This window comes from Rhinatrema bivittatum, chromosome 12 (genome assembly GCF_901001135.1).
Source record: "Rhinatrema bivittatum chromosome 12, aRhiBiv1.1, whole genome shotgun sequence".
Classification (NCBI taxonomy): domain Eukaryota; kingdom Metazoa; phylum Chordata; class Amphibia; order Gymnophiona; family Rhinatrematidae; genus Rhinatrema; species Rhinatrema bivittatum.
This window is the reverse complement of record NC_042626.1, coordinates 55,735,577-55,760,213: the sequence shown is the minus strand read 5'-3', so window position 1 is coordinate 55,760,213 and position 24,637 is coordinate 55,735,577. Positions and strand designations below refer to the sequence as shown.

The 24,637-nt window shown below is 47.2% G+C and overlaps 1 protein-coding gene across 1 annotated transcript in view; it reads left to right on the top strand.

Annotated features, from left to right (window-relative positions):
- LSM12 (LSM12 homolog) overlaps positions 1–24,263 on the top strand; it is a 57,715-nt gene extending 33,452 nt beyond the window's left edge. Inside the window, exons 4-5 of the mRNA XM_029574243.1 lie at positions 22,038–22,164; positions 23,715–24,263. Coding sequence (XP_029430103.1) covers positions 22,038–22,164; positions 23,715–23,807 — 220 coding nt within the window. The 3' untranslated portion in view covers positions 23,808–24,263. The remainder of the gene's footprint in view (positions 1–22,037; positions 22,165–23,714) is intronic.
- The last annotated feature ends 374 nt before the right edge of the window (positions 24,264–24,637 follow it).

The window sequence follows — 24,637 nt, the reverse complement described above, 5'->3', positions numbered from 1 at the left end:
CCCAAGGTGTTCATGTCTACCCCTACCTGGACGATTGGTTAATCAGGGCTCCCACTCAGCAAGCTGCTCTGTGGTCCCTCAATCTAACCTTACACACTCTACTTTCATTAGGTTTTCTTGTCAACTATGAGAAATCCTACTTAGTCCATCTCAAACCTTATCGTTCATTGGGGCAGACTTGGACACCTTGCAGACAAAGGCTTTTCTGCCTCAACAACAAGCACTAACTCTTGTCTCTTGCTCACCAGCTGCAGTCTCAGCACTCCGCGACTGCACGCCAATTTCTCGTCCTCCTGGGATACATGGCGTCCTCAGTCCATGTCACACCAATGGCCCGCTTGGCCATGAGACTCATGCACTGGACTTTAAGGTCTCAATGGACTCAATCCATTCAGCCCCTGTCGACCATTGTCCACGTCACAGACTCACTCCGTCTGTCTCTCGCCTGGTGGAAAAATCAGATCAGTCTCCTCCAGGGCTTGCCCTTCCAGGCTTCAGACCCTCAAATCTCACTCACCACCGACACTTCCAACCTTGGATGGGGAGCCCACGTGGCTGATCTGCAGACACAAGGATCTTGGTCTCCAGAGGAAGCCAAACACCAAATAAATTTCCTGGAGCTTCAAGCAATCAGACATGCTCTCAGGGCTTTTCAGGATCGTCTCTCAAATAGTCATCCTGATTCAGACGGACAACCAGATGGCCATGTGGTACAACTACAAGCAGGGAAGCACGGGCTCCTTCCTTCTGTGTCAGGAAGCTGCGCAGATTTGGGCGGAAGCTCTCTCCCATTTGATGTACCTCAGGGCCACCTACTTGCCGGGAGTGGACGATGTGCTGCCAGACAAGCTGAATCGCGTCTTTCAACCGCACGAGTGGTGTCTCAACCCCTCCGTAGGAACTCCATCTTCCAACAATAGGGATATCCTCGGATAGACCTCTTTGCGTCCCCACATTCGCAGCAAACACGCTCAACCCAGAGATGCATTCCCTCCACTTCCTCTTGTCTCGAAGAGTCTCGTGAAGTTACATCAGGACAAGGGAACCATGATCCTGATAGCACCTCACTGGCCACGCCAAGTGTGGTTTCCAATGCTTCAGGATCTCTCTATCCGCAGGTGCATTCCCTTGGGAAAGGACCCGCTTTTGATCACTCAACACAACGGGTGCCTACGCCATCCCAATCTTCAAGCCTTGTCCCTGACGGCATGGATGTTGAAAGGTTAATCCTTCAGCCACTTAACCTTTCTGAACCAGTTTCCCGTGTCTTGATTGTTTCATGGAAACCTTCCACAAGAAAATCTTACTCTTACAAATGGAAAAGGTTCACGTCATGGTGCTCTTCTCAGTCCCTTGACCCCTTTTCCTGTCCAATCCCGAAGTTTCTGGACTATCTCTGGCATCTATTAGTCAGGTCTTAAGACTTCTTCCATCAACATGCATGTCAGTGCGGTAGCCGCCTTCCATAAAGGTGTCGGATGTCCCTATATCAGTACAATCCCTTGTAACACGTTTTTCAAAGGGCTTGCTCCACATCAAGCCTCCACTATGTCCTCCGGCCCCTTCTTGGGACCTTAATCTGGTTTTGGGTCTGCTCATGAAACCACCATTCGAGACTCTTGTGAACTTAGATATCTCACATGGAAAGTGATTTTCGTTTTCGCTATCACTTCAGCTCGCAGAGTTAGTGAATTGCAGGCCTAGTTACCTATCCACCTTACACTAAACTTCTGCAGGACCGGTGGTACTCCATACTCGCCCTAAATTCTTACCTAAGATAGTTTCGGATTTTCATCTCAGTCAATCCATCATACTACCTACCTCTTTTCCCAGGCCCCATACCAATCCAGGAGAACAGGCTCTGCATACCCTCGACTGTAAATGGGCTCTAGCATTCTACCTAGACCGTACAGCTGCCCACAGGGAAAGCACTCGATTGTTTCGCTTTCCACCCTAACAAGTTGGGGAAGCCTGTGGGTAAGCAGATTGTCTCCTCCTGGTTGGCGGACTGCATATCCTTCTGCTATCAGCAAGCAGGCATTCCATTTCACGACCGTGTTAAAGCACACTCTGTGAGGGCCATGGCGACTTCAGTAGCACACCTGCGATCGGTGCCGCTTCCTGACATTTCAGGGCTGCTACCTGGCGTTCTCTCCACACATTTGCAGCCCACTAGTGCGTGGACAAAGCCAGAAAACAAGATTCCATCTACGGCCAGTCTGTCCTTTGTAACCTCTTTACAACGTGACATACCAACACCTGCCTGCCCGGTGGGGTTCAGGATGCCCTCTACCAAATTCCACCCCAGTTGTTGTGCCTGTTGCATGCCTTTGGGTACATTTGGTGCATGTTAGGACATCCTCAGCTCAGTACTCACCCATATGTGAGGACTACCATCCTACTTGTCCTGTGAGAAAATGTTGCTTACCTGTAACAGGTGTTCTCACAGGACAGCAGGATGTTAGTCCTCACGAAACCCACCCACCACCCCACGGTGTTGGGTTCGTAACGTTTTATTTTATTTTTCAGCACTGCCTGTAGCTTTTAAATAAGACTGAAGAGGGACCCCTGCTGGCTGCAGGGTTAGTGCCATGCTGGGCATGCCCAGTAGGGGCCAGTCAAAGTTCTGGAAACTTTGACAGAAGTGTTCCGTGATTGGGCGCCATCCTGATGTCACCCATATGTGAGGACTAACATCCTGCTGTCCTGTGAGAACACCTGTTACAGGTAAGCAACATTTGCTTCCCCTGTACCTCTCTCCTCTCCTCCAGGGTCTACATATTTAGATCCTTAGGCCTTTCATAAGTCTTCTAATACCAAACCCATGCCATTTTGGTAACCTTTCTTTGAAACACCTCTGTCTGTCTATCCATTTTGAGATACGGTTTCTGGAACTGAGCGCAGTACTCCTGGTGAAGCCTCATCAGGGACCTGTATCAGGTGCATTATCACCACTTTTAGTTCTTTTTTGAAGGTTAGATTTTGTGTTCTCAGTTCAGTTGGGAGGGTGTTCCAGAGTTCGGGGCTTCCTAGGGATATGGCTCTCTTCCGAGTTGAGGTCAGTTGTTTGTGGCGAACAGGTGGAATTTTTAATAGACCTTTTTAGCTGAATGGAGATTTCGGTTTGAGTGGAGTTTTATGGATGAACTTACACAAAATATATGAAAAAGAAACTATTTATTATGGATAGTATTTTGTATTCTATCCTGTATTTTATTGGAAGCCAGTGTAGTGAAATGAGTTGGAGTAATGTGATGTGATCGTATTTTTTTGTTCCTGTGAGTATTCTGGCAGCTGTATTTTGAAGGATTTGGAGAGGTTGGATGGTGGTAAGGTAAGTTGAACAGCAGGGAATTGCAGTAATCCATAAAAGTGGATGCCCCATCTTTTTTTAGGTGTGCCCACAGTGCTGCTTCTTTGCCCCATCTTCTTGCAGCTCAGATGCTTGGATATTGTTTGACATAGAGCCACTCTTCCCCCTTTCCTATCCTCTGTCCTTCCTTAACAAGTTATAGCCCGGTATTGCTGTATCCCAATCATGAGATTCCGTGAACCACATCTCTGTAACAGCAACAATGTCCAAGTCTGCCTCCACCATTAGTGCTTGCAGATCTGGGATTTTATTGCCCAAACTACGAGCATTTGTGCTCATAGCTTTCCAGCTTTTCTAGTTCAGGTTACTGCTTTTCCTAGACTCCTTTTGTGGCTTATTTAGTTGTTTTGTTATCCACTTCATCCTTTTCCTTAGCATTTGTGTTTGGGGTGTGACATTCCAATTTCTTACTGCCACCCCCAGCATCTAGTTTAAATGCCTTATGACATAAGATTTGAATTTCTCTTAGAATCCTCTTTTCCTAGCGTGTAGCAGATGGACTCAGGACCAATGGGTATAGTGTACTCCTGCTAGCAGTTGGAGACTGATCAGATTTCAATCTGACGTCAGCCCCTAGTACATTTACCCCTGTAGGGAGTGCAGCTCTTCAGTATTTTCCGTCTCCATAGCAGTTGAGGACTATCTACACGCTCTCACAGCGTTGGAACCAAACCAGGAACACCACCCCGGGAGAAGACATGGAACCAGCAGTATCATTCCTTGCGGAAGCATACAACGGCCAAAGGAGTGTCATCTGCGGTGGCGGCCAGAAGGCAACTCTGGCTCCAAAGCTGGTCGGCTGACGCATCTTCCAAAACGCGCCTCACAAGGATGCCCTTCAAAGGATCCCCTCCTGTTTGGCAGCGAACTAGAGAAATTAGCCGACAAATGGGGCGAGTCCCCAGTGCTGCGCCTGCCGGAGGATAAAACGAAGAGAAACCAGCGACTCTTCCCCAGGTCCTCCAAGGGCAGAAGTTCACGGCGCTTCAATCCTTACAGGAGCAACTATCAAGCGCCCCGCCCTACGAGCAGGAACCATTCCTTTCGGAACAAGCACAACAAGAGGGGTACCAGCTCGGATACAGGCCCCAGCCGCACCCCACAATGAGATTCAGCCGACCCGTCCAAGGGAAGAAGCCATAGGGGGCAGATTAACCCTATTCTACTGCAGATGGGTCAAGAGAACTTCAGACAAGTCGGGAGGGGTACTACCTGGATTTTCTACGTACCCCTCCGGACAAGTTCATGGAGGCCCCCTGCCATGACCTCTTCAAGAGGGTGGCAGTGGAAGCTACACTGTCCAGACTACTGGCCCTCGAGGCCATAACCCCAGTGCCTCCACAAGAAATAAATACTGGACATTATTCCATCTATTTTATCGTCCCCAAGAAAGAGGGAACATTCAGACCCATCCTGGACCTCAAGTCTGTCAACTGCCACCTGAGGATTCCCCAGCTTCCGCATGGAAACCCTGCGATCCGTAATAAGGGCGATAGAACCGGGAGGGTTTCTCACATCCCTGGATCTTTCGGAGGCCTACCTACACATCCCAATTCATCAGGAACACCAGCGCTACCTACACTTCAAAGTCCTGAACCGTCACTACCAGTTCTGGGCACTACCTTTCGGGTTAGCCACAGCACCCCAGACTTTCACCAAGGTAATAGTAATAGTGGCGGCAACACTGAGGAAGGAAGGAATCCTCGTCCACCCTTACCTAGACGACTGGCTGATCAGGGCAAAGTCCCCGGAGGAAAGCCACCAAGCAACCAGCAGTCATAACTACTGGAGAGCTTAGGATGGGTGGTCAACACAAACAAGTTTCCTGCAACCCTCAGTCACTGGAATACCTAGGAGTCTGATTTGACACCAAAGAAGACAAGGTCAGCCTGACCCCCACAAGGAGATTAAAACTCTGGAATTGGCTACATACCTTGCTGAACGATCCTCGTCCCACAGCATGGGATTACCTGCAAGTCCTCGGGTTGATGGCATCCACACTGGAAGTTGTGCTATGGGCGCAAGCCCACATGAGGCCCCTACAGCGCTCACTTCTATCACGGTGAAGCCCACGGTCCCAGAATTACACCGTACGACTATCACTCCCAGGCAGAGTCTGAAACCAGCTACAGTGGTGGCTGCAGGCCAACCACATGAGCAGAGGATCAAGACTATCCTCCCCAACCTGGACCCTACTCACCACGGATGCCAGTCTACGAGGATGGGGCGCACACTGCGAGGAGTTAACCGCCCAAGGGCAGTGGAAAGCAGAAGAGGCGAGATGGAACATCAATCACCTAGAAGCGTGGGCAGTCAGACTAGCCTGTCTGCGATTCGCTCACAGACTTCGAGACAAAGCGGTCAGAGTAATGTCAGACAGCGCCACAAGTGGCCTACATCAACCAACAGGGGGGAACCAGAAGCCAACAAGTGTCCCTAGAAATAGACCCCCTGATGGCGTGGGCGGAAGCAAATCTCCAGGAGATCTCTGCCGTCCACATCGCCGGGAAAGACAACATCACAGCAGCGGACTTCCTCAGCAGGTAAAGTCTAGACCCAGGAGAATGAGGGCTGTCGTCCGCAGCCTTCCAAATGATAGTGAATCAGTGGGGGACACTGGACATGGAACTTCTGGCAAACAAATCAAACGTCCAAGTGTCCAGATACTTCAGCCGCAGGCAGGAACCGCGGTCCCAGGGGATCGATGCCCTGGTACAGACCTGGCCACCGGGGACCCTGCTATATGCCTTCCCGCCGTGGCCTCTATTGGGCGCAATCATTTCACAAGATACAACTACATAGGGGGCTAGTTCTTCTGGTGGCTCCAGAGTGGCCAAGAAGACCCTGGTACGAAGACATAAGGCTGCTGGCAGGGAACCCCCTACCCCTGCCTCCACACAGGGACCTGCTACAACAAGGTCCGATCCTCCACGAGGACCCAGCTCAATTCTCTTTTACGGTCTGGCCATTGAGAGGGCCCGCCTGAGAGAGCAGATACTCGGGGACTGTAATCGACACCCTCCTCCGAGCTTGCAAGTTCTCCACATCGTTAATGTACATAAAGATTTGGAGAGTATTTGAAGCCTAGTGCGAAGACCACAACATCAAGCCACGCTCATTTAAAGTTCCCATGATCCTGGAATTCTTACAGAACGGACTACAGAAGGGACTGTCCCTCAACTCCAATGTACAGGTGGCCGCATTGTAATGCTACGGCCCCAAGAGCGAGGGCGACAGCATAGCTTCTCCCCCCGGACGTGTCACACTTCCTAAAAGGAGTCAAACACATTTATCCACCACTAAAGTGGCCAGTACCTCTGGATTCTCAATCTCGTTTTGGATTTCCTAGCGGGAACCGCCTTCAGACCCCTCAGAGGACTGTCCCTCCGCCTGTTAACCTTAAAGACAGTGTTCTTGCTGGCAGTTTGTTCAGCCCGCCGCATCTCGGAACTACAAGCACTGTCCTGCCGTGAGCCATTCCTCAGGTTCACCCCGGGAGCCATCCAACTACGCACAGTTCCCTCCTTCCTCCCCAGAGTGGTCTCACACTTCCACCTTAACCAGACCATTTCGCTACCAACGACGGATGGCTTGAATTCGGAAGAAGCCCGTAGTCTACGCCACCTCAACATCGGCAGACTCCTATCCAGATACTGGAAATGTCGGAACCTGTACGAAAAACGGACCACCTTTTCGTCCTTCACAGCGGAAAGAGACAAGGGGAAGCGGCCTCACGGGCAACCATTGCCCGCTGGATCAAGGAAGTCATCAAGGCGGCCTACGTAGAAGCTGGCAAGCCACCACATCTACAGATCAAGGCCCAGGCAGTATCCTGGGCAGAAACTAGAATGCTGTCTCCTGCCGAGATCTTCAGGGCGGCAACATGGTCCTCCATCCATACCTCCTCCAGATTCTACCATCTGGATGTTCAGGCTCGGGAGGACACGGCATTTGCAAGGACAATTCTAAGTGGGTCAGGGGCAGCCTCCCATCCAGTTCGGGAGTAGCATTTATACATCCCACTGGTCCTGCTACACGCTAGGAAATGGGGAAATTACTTACCTGAATTTCGTTTTCCTTAGTATAGACAGATGGACTCAGCATCCCACCCTTGGCTGCCGTTATGCATGGTCTTTCAAATGATTCAAGGTTAAGCCACGTTTTCATTTACCTAGAGCATCCACCCTGCCGGGTGTCGATGCTTCCCGGTTGAGTACACTGGAGGTCTCCAGCTATAGTCAACCAGTTCAAGTTAATCAAGTTTTAACGTTTAAGTTATGAAATTATTCAAGTTAATCAAATTAAGTTAATCAGTCAGTCACACACATCGAGGAGAATACTGAAGAGCTGCACTTCCTGCAGGGGTATATGTACTAGGGGCTGATGTCGGATTGAAATCTGATCCGTCTCAAACTGCTAGCAGGAGTACACTATACCCATTGGTCCCGAGTCCATCTGTCTACACTAAGGAAAACGAAATTATCAGGTAAGTAATTTCTCCATTTCTGCCACAGACAGATGTAAGCCATCTTTGACACAGCTTTTTATTGTTCCATACACGGCCCCAGCCCCCACTAAATCCAAAACTTGTTCCTTACACCAGGATTTGAGCCATACATTGAAGTTATTAATATGGCTTAGCCTCTTCTTCCCCTTTCCATGAACCGGTAACTCTTCTGAAAAGGCAATGGTTGTTGCCATGTGACTAATCTGCTTCGCTAGAGACTGGAAGTCTCTCTGTACCGCTTGGATGTTGTTTCCAGCAAGATCATTGGTTCCCAGATGGATGATATCAACTTTAAATTCTTTGCTTTCTTCTTTGATCACATTGACTATTTGAATAGCATTTCTGCCAGCTGATGATCCTGGGAGGCTTTTAACTGTAGTTTCCCTCGCTGAGAGTTCTCAGATTAGTGCCTCTGACAGTCACCCAGCACAATGAGCTTTTTCCTTTGGTTACTGATTGTATTATGGAATTTGTGTATGCATTGGGGTTTCTTTCTTTTCAGATAACACTTCAGTCTTTCTCAAGAACTTCTGTATTTAATACAGAGAAGGCATTTTGTACTTGTGTCACTTGATACAGTGTTTGTCTCCGCATCACAGGTCTAATTCTACCAGAGTCCACTGTAATCCTGTTTTTTGTTTTTTTTTTTAGTTCCTTAATGCCTTGTGTGAGTGGGGGGGGTTGGTCTCAGGACCCTGTATCTGCAATTGAGCTTGAAAGGACCCTCCCCCTGATTGTCTTACTTAGTTATACTTAAACTTTTTACTTAGCTGGACCCGAGAAGCTTTAGTATTTCCTGTCTCCTGGCTGAGCACAGCCCACACAAGATCGCAGGTATTAGTGCCCATTGCATAGCCTGGCTTCAGGCCTCCGACCTTCGCTCGTAGGTTCAAGAGAGGTTGGCGGATCTGCCCTGTACCGGAGAGAATCTATTCAGTGACAAGGTCAGGGACACAGTGGCTCAGCTCAAGGATCACCACAAAACTTTGCAGCAGCTTTCAGCCAGCGCCTCCGACCCAAGGTCTTCTAGGCACAGGCTTCTGCAAACAGGACCTTGCAAGCCCTTCTACTGCCAGAGAAGGTACTATTCTCCGGCTACACGTACCAGGGCATCAAGCAATAGAACCAGGAGCTGGCCTTGCCAGCAGTGTACCCCCAGCCCCGCTGCAAGCTTTTGACTTGCGGCGAGAGAGCGGAGACCAACTCCCGGTGCCTGTGGATTCTTGCCCATCGGTTGGAGGCAGACTGTGTTCGCAAACCACTGGGCCCCTATTACCACCGGCCGTTGGGTTCTGGCCATCTTGAAACACAGTTACCACCTGAACTTCAATACAGTCCCAGCAGACTCCCCACTGCTTTTAACTGCTTCATGAGGGTCCTGTTAGTTAAAGCCCCCTCTGTGACCTAAGATCTCAACGTGGTACTAGTGCGGCTCATGCAATCTCCTTTCGAGCCTATGCGCTCTGGTGACCTTAAACATCTCACCTGCAAAGTCATTTTCCTGGGTGCATGTGCACTTGGCCTTTTTGAGTGGACTTGACTACCACAGACTGGTGAGGGAGATGGTGTCTCAAAACGCAAGGCCTGCTGTACTAGGTAGGTGGCCTCTGCCTTCTTTTTCACTGGAGCAATGGATATTGGGTGTTCCCACATCTGAAGGAGAAGATCTTTAAAGATTTTATGAATGGGAATAGCCACTATCTCTTTAGGGGCATCGATTAATTCAGTGGTTCTCAACCATTGTGGCACCAAGAACATGCAGGTGTGTCGCCACACTTCGCGGTCCCCCGCTGACCCAGCTGTTCCCCGGTCCTCCTCTGCCTGGACTTAAAATGCTGTCAGCCCAGGCGGAACGCAACAGAACAGCTGGAGTCAGCGGCACTGGCATGGTCTCTTCTTCCTGCCCCCCCCCGGCCCGGAAGAGGAAGTGGTGAGCAGCGTGCGCGGGAAGAAGAGACCATGCTAGTGTGGTCAGCATCAACCAGAAGAGACGCAGCCGGAGGAATGAGCAGCGCGGCTCAGAGAAAAATGAAGGTCAACCCCCGCGGCCGATGGGACTCCTTTCTCCTCGCGAGGGCTGAAAATGAAGGAGGTTAGGGTTGGGAGGAGGCTGCTGCTGCTGCTAGTTCCAGGGAGGGAGAGTGAATGAGCGAGCAAGCATGTGTGTTTGAGATCCTGTGTGTGAGTGAGATAGCATGTATGTGTGTGATTGAGAGCCTGTATATGTGAAAGAAAGCATTTATTTATTTAATTGCTTTGTGATTGAGAGCCTGCCTGTGAGAGAGAGAGCATGAATGCAAGTTTGATTGGGAACCTGTATGTGTAAGTTTGTGATTGAAAACCTGTTTGTGTGAAAGAGTATGTGTATGATTGAGATCCTTTGTGTGTGACAGAGATCATGTGTATGTATGATTAAGAGCCTGTGTGTAGAAGTAAGAGATGTCTGTGTGACTGAGCTGGTTTAGGTGAGGGAGCATGTGAGTATGTGAGAGCCTGTGTGTAAATGAGAGCATGTTTGTAAGCATGTGAATGAGTCTGTGTGAGAAGACAGCATGTATGTGTGTGATTGAAAGCCTGTGTGTAAGCATGAAAAGATAGCATGTGTGTAAATGTGTAATTAAGAGCCTATATAAGTGAGAGAGAGCATGTGTGTATAGGTGTGTAACTGAGAGCCAGTGTGAGAGCACTGGTATGTGATTGAGAGAGAGGAGAAAGTTCCAAGCAAACCACCCCTCCTCCTGCTAATTCAAAACAATCTCAGGACACCTGGATATCAAATGCTCCCAGGTATGTAGAGCAAAAAAATGTTTGTATCCTTATTTTTCATTACTGGGTCTTTGTGTCTGCTATTTTGAAATACTTTATTGGTATCTAGAAAATGTTTGAGTTTTTAATTATTGGATATTCCACTCATCAGCTGTTTTGAAATCTGTTTTTTGTTAGCATGGTTTTACTGCTACTGATTTTATATTTCTTGATTTGTTTTATAAGGATGGGTGATGTTTGGTTTTTTCCTTTATTATACTGCATAAAGAGACTCTGGCTTGTTGCAATTTCCAATTCAGTTTTTTCTGCATGCTTCTAGTTATGCGTTTTGGTCTCTCTATTCTTTGTTAGGTGAGGGTCAGCACATGTGATTTAGGTGAGGTTTTCTGCTGGCGTGTAGTTTGGTAGGGCTCTATAGCAGCCTGACTTGGTCTGTTTTCCTAATAGGAGATGTATTGGTGTCTTAAGGCCTGGTGTAATATTTTCAGTGTTGCCTTTTCTTAGGTAAGGTGGTTACTGTATAAAGTGCTGGAAATTGGTGCTGTTTTGATGTGGGAAGCTTACTATTTATGCAATTTCTGTTAGGACAGAATACGTATCTTTTCCTTGTCATTTTAAACAATAAAAATAATTACTGGACCTTTACTTTTTATTTCCGCAGTGAATTGTAATGAGCAGTGTGTCACATTTGTGCGTGGCCTGTCAGGTGTGTCACGATGGGGAAAAAGGTTGAGAACCACTGGACTAATTGGAGGACCTCCAATTATTTTGTTGTGCACCCTCCTCCGTGAAAAGCTGGAAGGGGATAGCATCAGCCATGGTCCTGACAACCGTAAAGGAGAGGTCCTCCAGAGGGGAGAGACTCCTTTTCTACGGTGGCAAAGGCTCCAACAGGGGGACATCAGATCTCAAGAGGAAGACTCTGAAGAATTATTCCTTCTTTGCTGAGGCTGTCACAGGACCTATGCAGGTGAGGCCTGCATAAATCCCTGGCCGTGGGCTCAGAGGGTCTTGAGGGCACAGAGGTAAATCAACAGTCCTGGTGGTACGGAGGTACTGGAGGCCAGAGGATCCGGGCAAGGGGAACAGAGACCTGGGGACTACGAAGCCAGAAGCATCTTCCTCAGAGGAGCCAGTGATTGGGGATAGCTCCCAAGGGGGGCATTGGTGGCCACTGGGAAACCGAAGGTCCCTTGGGCACCGGCTATGTCAGGAAGGCGTCAAGTCGAATGTTCAGATGCTCGATCGGTGGTGTGGGCTCCAGCACCGGTATGGGGGCCGGTGGCGGGAACGGCTCAATGTTTGAAGACTGAGCACTGCACCCTGTGGTCCAACTCCTCCTGAAAGTCCTGTGAGGACAGGGAGGAGGTGTCACCAGTGCCTGGCACAGATATCTATGGGGGTCATAAATGAAGAAGATGCCCCATATGACCTATTGAGGGGGGGGGGGGGGGGGGGGAGATGCATCCAAGTCTTCTGAGCCATCTCCTTCGGAGGAGAGTTATCAGTCCCCTCCAGAGGACCTGACTTGTTCGGGCCTTGGAGGAGTCTTCCCTTTTCAGCTCCTGATGGAGGACTCCCGCCACAAAATGTTGGAGATTCTCCAGTTTGTAGATGTGCCAAAAGAGGTGATGGCTGCCAGAGTCCATGACATATGTAAAGATCTTTGGCTCTGGGAACACCCCATCGCTGTATCCGTGGTGAACAGGAAGACCAATGCCGTGTACTTGGTTTAGCCTACCAAGGGGTTTGAGAGGTGTCTACTCCCACATCAGTCTGTGGTGGTGGAGCTGCCTTCAAAAAGACAAAGCATTCTCAGACCCATGCCTCGGCGCTCCCAGGCCGGGAACATAGGGCTGTAGATGCCCTGGGGGGAAGTCTCTTCCAAGGATCCATGCTGGCGGCACATATTGCGTGCTACCAACTGTACATGAACCAGGATTCCAGGAATGTCTAAGTCCAGGATCTGGTTGAGTGCCTGCCCCAGCAACTGCATGAGGACTTCCTGAAGGTAGTCCAGCAGGGGTTGGAGTGTGGTAAGCATAGTCTGCTCCACCTATGATGTCTTTGAGATGGCAGCAAGGGTAGCGGCTGCTGGCTTCAGTGCTCACCGCATGGCTTGGCTTCATGCCTCAAACCTCTGTCTATAGGTTTAGGAGTGGATTGCGGACCTGCCCTGTACTGGGGAGAACCCCTTCAGTGATAAAATTGAGTAGTAGCACACCTGAAGGGTCATCATGAGACCTTCCAGCATTATCAACCGCCAACTCAGTGAATATTTAGATGAGCATCTGATCCTATCCCCATCTCAATATGGTTTTCGGAAACTACACAGTACAGAAACCCTGCTTATTTCACTTTCTGACTACCTGATCAAAAGTTTAGACAAAGGACTATCCCATTTGCTAATAATCTTAGACATTTCGGCTGCATTTGATATAGTCAGCCATCAGATACTCCTCAAACGCCTTGATGAAATTGGAATTACTGGCACAGCCCACAACTGGTTCACTTCATACCTCAGCAATAGGAATTATAAAGTCAAATTAGGCAACCATGAATCTAAGGAAATACCCCTTGCTCATGGAGTCCCCCAAGGCTCCTCACTGTCTTCCACACTGTTTAATATTTATCTGTTACCCCTCTGCCAACTCCTGTCCAGCCTTAAGATGCCTCACTATTTGTACGCTGATGTACAAATTCTAATTCCAATCACTGATTCCATACCAAAAGCCCTTTATCTGGCATACCACACTCAACGCAATCAACAATCTACTTAATTCTATACAACTTTCTCTTAATACCTCAAACTGAACTTATGATTATAACTTCTCCCACACCCTCTCATACTACGCCGACAATGCCTATCACTCTACCCCACACCCAATTTTCCCACCAATTACATGATCTAGGAGTCATACTAGACCACATGACATTCAAAAAATATATCAATACAATATTGAATGTTTTTTCAAGATCCATACTATTAAAAAAACTTAAATCCCTATTACATTTCACTGACTTCCGCACCGTACTCCAAGCCATGGTATTCTCTAAAATGGACTACTGTAATGCTCTTCTATTAGGACTCCCCAAAAATGCAATCAATCCGTTACAAATTCTACAGAACACTGCTGCTCGCATACTCACCAACACTACTTCAAAGGAGCATATTACACCTATTCTTAAACGATTACATTGGCTACCCATTCACTTTCGCATTCAATATAAGGTTTTAACCCTCATACACAAAGCCCTTCACAAATCAGAAATGAACTGGTTCTCTAAACTCCTTACAATTTCATACTTCTAATAGGCCGATCAGAAACCCATACATGGCTACCTTGCAAACCCCTTCACCCCAACTCTTTAAATATACATCCACCAAGGCCCGCGCCCTGTCACTAGCTGGCCCTACCTTATGGAACTCTATGCCCACTGAACTACTACTTGAACAGTCTTCAAAAAAAATCTCAAGACATGGTTATTTACTCAGGCCTACACTTCATCCCCCCCCCCCCCCCCCGCTCCTCCTTCCTACTTCATTCTACCCTCTTTGCAAGCACAATAGACATTTTCCATCACTTTCTCCCTCCATGATACAACTTCCCTAAATACCCCAGCACGTCCAACTCTCTCTTCCTCCCCTCTCCCCCCCTCCTTTCCCTCTACTTTAAGTTTTTGCCGTTTTAATTACTTAGCTATTCTCACTGTTATTTATGTATTAGTTCATAACTATTAACTTGTTATATCTACAATGTTACTTCTTCCCTTAGTTATTTATATACTAGTTCATAATTATTACTACCTTTTTCTATGTACAACGCTCTGACGTTTTGTTTTGTTTTCCTGTAAACCGACGCGATATCCTAGGATGAACGGCGGTATATCTTAAATCAACTCTATCACCAGTAACTCATTGACTCTTGCCTGCTTTCTCTCGATTCAGTCAAATGCTATATGTCCTACTTTAGCCCCAATTCACTCACACACACACACACACACACACACACACACCCTGGTTTGTTTCATGATCCTAGTTCTGTATTCCTCTGTTTTATGTAATTGCACTGTTTTGTTATTATGTAAACCATTTTGATTGTAATCCTGTTACAAGAAATTCGTTACCAGCCAAGGAAATACTACTTTTTGGTGACTAGGATGAAGGCTCAATGGGCTGGCCCTATGTCTCTCCCTCTGCAACCCTGAGCTCTTAGGCCTCAGCTAGCCCCCCCACCAAAACCCAGCCATGGAATTTTGACTGAGGGAATTCAAGCCAGTCTTGACTGATCAGGAGAACTTTTCACAGAGCTCGCCACCCTTTTAATAGCCAGGCCAGTCTAGCCCATTCCGCCGTGACAACGGGGGCATGGTTTCTATTCAAGGTATTTCCTGATTCCAAAGAGAACTGGGGATCTCCATCCTATTCTGGACTTACGGGCCTTAAACAAGTTCCTGAAAACGGAGAAGTTCAAGATGGTTTCTCTCGGCACCCTGATACTTCTCCTGCAGAGAGGAGCTTGGCTTTGCTCATGCGACCTAAAAGATGCTTGTGCCCACAAAGTATCTGGTTCATGGTGGGCAGGCAACACTTCTAATACCAAGTGCTGACTTTCAGCCTGGTGTTAGCACCCCATGTTTTCACAAAGTGCCTGACAGTGGTGGGCGCTTGCTTACAGAAACTGCATGTGCAGGTCTTTCCCTACCTGGACAACTGGCTCATCAGGAGCTCCATCCAGGAGGGTGTACTGCAGTCCCTGTATTCCATTTGGGTTTGAGACTCTGGGTTTTCTGATCAACTACCCGAAGTCTCAACTGATTCCATTGCAACAATTGGACTTCATTGGAGCCAGGTTCAACACTGTGTGCAGGCTCAGGCATTCTTGCCCTGAGACTGGGTGTTCAACTTAATGGCTCTGGCGAGAGCGATCTTCCAGAGTCACCAGGTCTTGGCGCACTGCAAGTTGTGGCTGTTGGGTAACATGGCAGCGATGGTCCATGTCACTCTCTTTGCTCATCCACACATGTGCAGAGCTCAGTGGACCCTCCGCTTCCAGTGGCTCCAGTCCACTCAGGATCTTCGGATGCACATTCGAATCATTCAGCTGCTCCAGGTCTCCTTGACATGATGGAAGACCTTTTCCAACTTGGAGGCAAGGGTACCATTCCAGGCATCCCTGACACAGGCTGTGCTCACCACAGATGTCTCCCATCTCAGGTGGGGTGGTAATGTGGAGGATATCTACACTCAAGGTCAATGGTCCACCCAGGAAGCACAATACCATGTAAACTTTCTGGAGCTCCAAGCAATCCGATACACGCTCTGGGCGTTTCAGGATCACCTGGCCAACAAGGAGGTCCTAATACCGGACGGACAACCAATATGGTACCTCAAAGAGCAGGGTATGAGGTCGTACCCTCTCTGCCAGTAAGCTGATCTGGTCGTGGGCTCTGTCCTAAGGCATCCTGATCCGGGCCATGTACCTTCCAGGACTGGAGAATGTGGTGGCTGACGGTCTGAGTTGATCGTTCTGACCCTACGAATGGTCTCTGAAGCGGGATGTTGCAGATTGGATCTTTATTTAAAGGTTTTTATATACTGATAACCGTTTGCACATCGTATCGGTTTACATTGAGAGAGAAATTACATGGAACGATTAGATTGTATAGCATGGTAAGAGAGAGTACATAACATTAAGAGTACATAACTGAAATATATATATATATTAGTAACTATATGCAAGTTGTCAATTTAAAGTAAGGGAGTAACTTTGTACAAAGTGAAGAATAGGCATAAAGGGGATTGTCATCTCGAGCAGATAAGTTAGCAGATGTTTTGAGGGGCAGTGGGGGTGGTAAATGGGGATGAGGGGCGGGGTGAAGGTGGGGATTAGGGGAAGGCTAGCTTGAAGAGCCACGTTTTTTAATTTATTTTTTTTAATTTCTGTGTGCAGGGTTCAATGCGTAGGTCGGGCAGCATTGAGTTCTAGTTGATGATGGGTCCTGCTATTGAGAGAGCTCGGTCCCTAGTGGAGGATCGTTGTGTAGTTTTAGGAGTGGGAATGTGAAGAGTTCCTTTATAGGCAGATCTGGTTGGTCTGTTGGGAGGTGTTGAAGTGGAATGAGTCATTTAGCTAGGTGGTGGTCTGGTTGTGTAAAGTCTTGTGTATAAGGGAAAGGGTTTTGTAGAGAATTCTAGAGATCAAGAGCCAGTGAAGGTCTCTAAGGATGGGCGTGATGTGATCTTTTCTACAGGTGTTGGTTAATATTCTGGCAGTGGCATTCTGTAATAACTGGAGGGGCTTGATACCGTGTTTCCCCGAAAATAAGACATCCCCCAAAAATAAGACCTAGTAGAGATTTTGCTGAATTCTTAAATATAAGACCTCCCCCGAATGTAAGCCATCCTTTGTAAACAGGGGCGGATTGACCTATCGGGGGATTGGGCTTCCCCCGGTGGGCCGGTCAATCCTGTGATGTCATTTTTTTTTTTTAATAAAGTTTCCAAAGTATTAGGGGCAGACGCGAGCAGTGGTATCCCGAGGGGAGCCAATGCCCCCGGGCGCAAGGAGGCTCATGCGGCCGCTGAGCCTCCTTGCCCGAAGAAAAAGATCGCGTTCAAACGCGCCGATGCTCTTTCTCCTTCCTGCCTGTGCGGCCCTGGAAGTAAACGTTGCCGGAGCCGTGTGGGCAGGAAGGAGAAAGAGCATCAGCGCATGCAGAAGAGGAGCCGCCGCGGGCTGCTGCGAATCCCAAGTCGCAGCGTCCCAAGAAGAGGAAGAGGCTCGGTAGGGCCGAGGAAGATGCCCGGTAGCAGGGCTGCCGCGGCCCGAAAAGTTCAGGGCCGCTGCAGAGCCCATCCTGCGGCGACCCGCGAAGAGGAGGCCCAGAGGTGAGAGAGAGGCTGAGGGTCTGTAGAAGGGTGGGTGCGTGCGTGTATGAGATGAGTTGAGAGATTGTGTGTGGGAGTAAGGATCTGAATGTTTGTAGAGGCAGCATGTGAGAGCCTCTGTGTGTGTGAGAGAGACAGCGTGTGACGGTGAGAGCCTATGCTTGAGCAAGACAGCATGTGGGAGTGAGAGAGCCTGTGTGTGTCAGACAGCATGTGCCAGTGAGAGACTGTATGAATGATTGTATGAGAGACAGCATGTGACAGTGAGAGCCTGTGTGTGTGTGTGAGAAATGCATATGAGAATGAGAACCTGACTGTTTTAGGGAAGAATATGGAAAGAAAAAAAATACAGAAGAAAAAAGGACAATATAAAAGGAATTGGCAAAAAAATAAGAAAGGGAAGGTGGAGAAAAAAAAAGCCTGTGACCAACCGATTAGAAAACTAACATCAGCCAGCAAAGGTAAAAAAAAAAATTTACTTTTTAGTGATTGGCACATGTAATCTTTGGGAATGTGCAAGAATAGCACTTTCTCTATGCGGATCTCACAATGTATGAGATCCGCATGGAGAAAGTGGAAGCCCATGGGGCCTGCACAGAGGAGGCAGCAGAATGGGCTTCAGTGTCAGTAGCAGCAATCGGCGCCTCCCCAATAGCCATGTGGCAGCAGTGACAGTGGCAGCAAGATTACTGACATCTGGGGATGGTGGCAGTACCGGTCGGGGGACCCCTTCCAAGCAGTGTGCAGAGGTTCAAAAGCAGCAGTGTCAGCCCAAGCTGACTACCATGAATGTTGCACACTCTTACCTCTCTCTGACAGCACACTGGTGAGGCATGGCTGACGCAGGGGCAGCCAGCAGCTCTACGGTATTAGACATCCCCTGAAAATAAGGCCTAGTGCATCTTTGGTAGCAAAAATTAATATAAGACACTGTCTTATTTTCAGGGAAACAGGGTAGTAGAGGAGGGGAGACCTAGGAGGAGGGAATTACAGTAGTCCATCTTGGCGCAAACTATGGTTTGTAGGACAGTGCAGAAGTCGTGGAAGTGTAAGAGGGGTCTAATTTTCTTTAACACATGAAGTTTAAAATAGCATTCCTTCAAGGTAGATTTTATGAAGGCTTTTAGGTTCAGTTGGTTGTCAGTGTTGATACCAAAGTTGCGTACATGTTGTGAGATGGGGGCGGGGAGGGGGAACGGTGTTGGTTAGAGTGGGATTATAGGTGGGTGGATTGTGAGACATGATTTCAGGTTTAGTGGTGTTGAGTGCAAGATTGAGGTTAGTAAGGAGTTGGTTGATCAAGTTGATGCAGTTGTACCAGATCTTTAAAGCATTGGAAAGTGAATTGTTGATGGGGATAATAATTTTGACGTCATCCGCGTATATGAAATGGACGATGCCTAAGCTAGATAAGAGGTGGCAGAGGGGTAACAGGTAGATATTGAAAAGGGTGGAAGAGAGCGGAGCCTTGGGGTACACCTCGAGTTAGTTTGGGGTTAGATTCGTTGTTGCTTAGTTTGACCTTGAAATGTCTGTTTTCAAGGTACGATTTAAACCAGCTGTGGGCAGTTTGTTATGCCTATGTTAGTGAGTTGGGTTAGGAGGATTTTGTGACTGACAGTGTCGAAGGCGGACGAGATGTCAAGCATAGCTAGTAGGTAGGCTTGACCTTTATCCATGCCTTTGAGTATAGTGTCTGTGAGGGATATTAGGAGTGTTTCTGTACTGAAGAATTTACGGAAACCAAATTGAGAAGGGGATAGAATATTGTGTGTCTAAGTACTCAGTGAGGCGGAGGTTGACTACCTTTTCAGTGATTTTGGCCATTAGCGGTAAGTTTGAGATTGGGTGACAGCTAGTTCTGATGGGTCGAGATTGGGTTTTTTTTTTAGGATGGGTTTCACAATTGTTTGAGGGAGGTAGGGACTTCACTATGGGTGATGGAGCAGTTGATCTCGGAGAGGGATGTGGCTATTTTGGGGATGGTTTGTAGCATTTTGGAGGGTATGTTGCCTGAGGGGTGAGTAGAAGGATTGATTTTCTTTAATAGGGATTCAATTTCAAGGGCTGATGTGGTTTCAAGGTGATTAAGGCTTGCCGTGGTGTTGGAGGGGAAGGCAATGGTGACGGCAGTATCAGGTGGAAAATTTGCTGTCAGTTTGGAGATTTTGTTGTGGAAGAAAGAAGCAAGGTTGTCACACTTGCTTTTGGAGGCTAATGGGACTGTGTGTGGGGGTAGGCGCGATTAAGTTGGATATCAGCGAGAAGAGGGCCTTGGCATTGTACTACTGATCGTGTATTTTGAATGTGTGGAAATCGCATTTTATTTTTAGGATGGTGATCCTGTTTTCATGCATGGAAGCTTTGTATGTTGCAAGTAAAGAGGGGGAAGGATGCTTTCGCCATTTTCTTTCCTTGATTCTCAAGTTGTTTTTGAGTTTCTTTCTTGCGTCTTTGGGATTCCCAGATGTGAATCTGTTTGCTTCCCCCTGCAACAGGAAGGTAGCTTGGTTCTGCTCCCTATTCCAGGAGGGTGGCAGAAAGGCATTGGATGCTTTTGCATACCGTTGGGGCAGGGGTCTCCTGTATGCCTACCCTCCACTTCTGCTAGTGTCAAAGACCCTCCTGAAGCTCCAGCAAGATCATGAGACTGGGCTTCTCATCGCCCATTATTGGCTGCATAAAGTCTGGTTCCCCCTCCTGCAACATCTCACCCTGAGCGAACCAATCATCTGGGGACTGCCACAGACCCCATCATACAGGATCGGGGCTGGTTGCATCATCCCAGCCTCAGGGCCTTGTCCCCTCAGTGTAGATGTTGATTTTACAGTCCTGGAAACCAGGAGGCAGATTACTAGGAAGTCTTGTGGCCCAAAGTGGAAGTGGTTTTCTGCTTGGTGTGAGTCACTGTTTAGACCCATTCTCCTGCTCCACTCTGAAATTGCTGGACTACTTGCTACACCTCTCGGAGTTCGGCCTAAAAACCAACTCAGTGAGGGTGCATCTTAGTGCCATTGGGGCGTACCACCAAGAGGTGGATGGTACACCCATCTTGATGCATCGTATTGTGGGGCACTTCATGCAAGGCCTCCCGCGATGTCCTGAGACCTTAACGTGGTCCTGACCGAGCTTATGAAGGCTCCTTTCGAATCCATGTGCTCCTGTGACCTAAAGTTCTTGACCTGGAAAGTAGTCTTCCTGGTGGCAGACACCTCTGCGCACAGGGTCAGCAAACTTCAAGCTGTGGTGTCCTATCTACCTTACATGAAGTTCTTCCACAATAGGGTGGTTCTGCGAACACATCCTAAGTTCTTACCAAAGGTGATGACAGTTCCATCTGAATCAGTCGATAGTCTTACCCACTTTGGAAAGAAAGTCTTGTTCACACCAGGGCAAATGGGCTCTCTATAGCCTGGATTGCAAGAGAGCCTTGGCCTTTTACCTGAAGCGGATGGCAGGTCATAGGCCATCCACACAAGGTGAGGAGAGAACTCCATATCGCAGCTTTCCAGATCTCATCCATGGGGATTGCTCACTAGTGGGCCTCCGAAGTCGCCATGGCTCTGACGTAATTTGCCAGCCAGTTGGCTAAAGTCTATCTCATATTGCTATGCGCAGGTGCAGCTGGGGGACCATGTCAAGGCTCATTCTGTCAGAGCCTTGGCGACTACGGTGGCCCACTAGTGAGCAGTCCCCATGGATGAGATCTGGAAAGCTGCGATATGGAGTTCCCTCCTCACCTTTGCTTCACATTACTGCCTGGACAGGGATGGCGGCTGCAACAGTTTCGGACAATCTGTTCTCCAGAGTTTTTCAGCTGTGAAGCCCACCTCTTCCAGCTTCTGGCTTTGTTTTCAGGTTCAGGCTGCCTCCCATTGTGCCCGTTGGCACCTAGTTACATGCTTGTTGGTTTTTGATGGTTTTTTAGGAGCTGCAGCTAGGAATTCACCCATGTGAAGACTACCATCCTGCTTGTCCCAGGATAAAGCAGAGTTGCTTACCTGGGACAGCAGAATGTTAGTCCTCACGAAACCCACCCATCACCCCATGGAGTTGGGTTTCTCATGTTTGGTTTTTGTGTTTTTTTCTTCACTTAAGTCTCTATCAGACTGATGAGGGACCCCATGTGGATAGATGTGCTGGTCATGCTCAGTGTGCCTAGTCAAAGTTCTAAAAATTTTGACAAGTTTTCTGTGCCGGACTCCATTTGACATCACCCATGTGAGGACTAACATCCTTCTGTCCCAGGAGAACACCTGTCACAGGTAAGCAGCTCTGCTTTACTTTATTGTGATGAAGCCTGAGATCTAAGGCAGTGCAATGGTATAGTAATTGGTGACAATTTCTATATATCTTGTTGTGGAAAGGCTGTAATGCCTTGTTCTCGATCAACCAGCCTTATGTGAGGTTGAGCCCAAATGAAATGTGCCTGTGGATGTGCTCCAATATTACTCAGACTTGAAGAAACCGTGATCTTTGATCCTTGTCTATCTCCCCAGCATTAAAGACTGCAAATGGCAAGAGAAGAACATAGTCGTGATGGAAGAAGTTGTTATTGCACCTCCATATCAAGTGGAGAACTGTAAAGGCAAAGAGGGAAGCGCATTGAGTCACGTACGCAAAATAGTAAGTATGGAGGAGCAGCCTGCAAGGCTTCTGATTCTTTCCGTGCCCCTCTGAGCAAACTACTTCTTTTCTGTGGCTGAAGTGCTCAGCAGCTACTGGATGGCCAAGGCAGTCACAGGGTACATTTAGTACATTTTATATTGTGCAATGGAATAGTTGCAGTAGTCTATGCAGTTAATTAGTGAGTAAGATCACATTTCTCAAAGTAGGTACACAATTGACTAATCTGATGTAGGTGTATAAAAGATCTTTACTATTTTTGAGATTTGTATTTCCGTGTTGAGATGCTAATGGACATGTACCCTCCAGACTAGTTCTCTTAGCTGAGCTCCTGAGCAACATTTTGGAGCATTGCTCACATAAAAATTTCTTTGTGCTGTATACAGAAATGCAACACTAATACTGATGCTCAAATTGTTTAAAAAATTGTTCCTCATACAAAAAAAAATGTGCATGCAGTCGCTTCTTGGGGCCTATACTACAGTGTCATTAGGTTGTAAGGGAAAGGCTGGCAAGGAGGCTGATGAAGTTATTTATTTATTTAACATTTTTCTATACCGACCTTCATGGTAATAGCCATATCAAATCGGTTTACATAAAACAGGGAGGAACTTAACAGTAAATAAATAATCAATAATCATTTAACAGAAGGAGCAAAGTTACAATCAACAAGGAGGCTAAAACTTGGAAGCATAGGTAGCTGGAAAAATGGAGTAGAGGAGATAGATAACTAAATAGATAAAGATAATATCCTTGTCAGTATAACCAAAGGAATTCAGATTTTGGAGGGGTTTAGCTTTAGTTTAAGCCATAGGGGCCACTGCTTGGTCATTGAGATTAGCAATGGCTGCAGTTTGGTCAGTTTCTGTTTTCATGCAAAACTGATGCTGCAAATAGATGAAATTGGATGAGGTCACAAATTGGACAGAATGTTGAAGAGGAGTGGGGAAATCGCTGAACCCTGGGGCATTCTGCAGGTGAGATTCTTAGGTGTGAATATTCTGTTGGTCAAAAATGATTTGAACCATTCAAGAGCAGAGCCCTTGATACAGCTGTCTAAAGTGGTTGACAGGGCCAAATGCGACAAGACTAGAAGGACCAGAAGGGCATTACCACCTTGGTTAGTATGTAGGTGGACACTTTTGGTAAAAGCTTAACAGGACCTTTTCTGAAGCCAGATTGGTAAGAGTTGGAGGATGCTGGCCACCTCCTAGAAGACTGTTCTTTACTCTTCTGAAAATTCTGCTGCTCCTGCCTGAGGAGTTGAGTAATTCTTGATAGCATTGCCACCCGGTGTAACTGGATCCAAAGTCTTGCATGCATAGCAGTATAAAATTCACTCTGGCCCTTTTTTTCTAAAGATGAATGGCTTGGCTTTTGAACTTTAAGCCTAATTGGCTATGTAAGTTTGATTAGTGACTATTTACCATTGAAATGAGTGGTTTAATTATGTGAATTTGTTCATCTACTGAAAATGATAGATTGGTCAATTTGTCCTCCTGTTACTATCATCACCTTCTGTTACTAGGAATTTATTCTCCTTTGCACAGGTCGAGAAACACTTTAGAGATCTGGAAAGTCAAAAGATGGTGCCGCGCTCACCAGCACAGCAGCCACAGAAGGAAACGGCCTTGTCGTCATGAGTCCTGCATCCTGATCACATGGAAGCGCTGCTGCCAAGATTCATCAGAGCTGGCGTTCCACCTTGGAGGCGAAAGGGGGATCGGGGTGGGGGAGGGTTTAGATTTTATTTCCTGTGAGCTCTTTAACAAAGAGCCAACGATTCCAAACCTTAGACTTTAAAACAGACAGAAAAAAAGAATAATTTAAGATTGTTCATTACTTGACTAACTGCATCCAATTTTTTTTTTTACTTTCAATGGAGTCACTGTTTTATCTGCAAAGGTTATTTCCCTTTTCTTGTATCTGTCCTCCAGCTTTATTTTGTTTATAAAGTGGTTCTGGCTACTCCCTTTTTTGGAGCTAGGAGAGCAACCAGTGCGTTTCAGAAATAAAAAAAAAAAATAATAATAATAATAAATCTGGCTGTGATTGAATTTGAGAGGTTACACAGTCTGTATATGAAAAAGGCAAGACTTGAATTGTGGGTTTTTCTTATCTAAAAAATATATATATATTATATATATTAGAGATATATTAAGAAGTCTACAAAGTATTTTCTACTCAATCAGGGTAAACAGAACAGACCTTGTGTATTCTTTTTTTTTTTTTTTTTTATTATTTTTTGGGGGGGGTGTGGGGGGGGCTCTTGTAGGAGGCTGTGTTGTGGGAGCAGCAGACAAGTTTTCTGTCTTGGAGGGTTGAGAGAGTAGGTGTGCAGCAGGTGATGGCCAGGAAGTGAGTGCTGTGCTCAAACATGGCAGCCACATGCTAATACCTTGTCTGGCAAGTTCTAGACAGGAGATGAGAAATGCCAGCTCATAACATACTGCTTACGTAAAAGCAAAAGGGA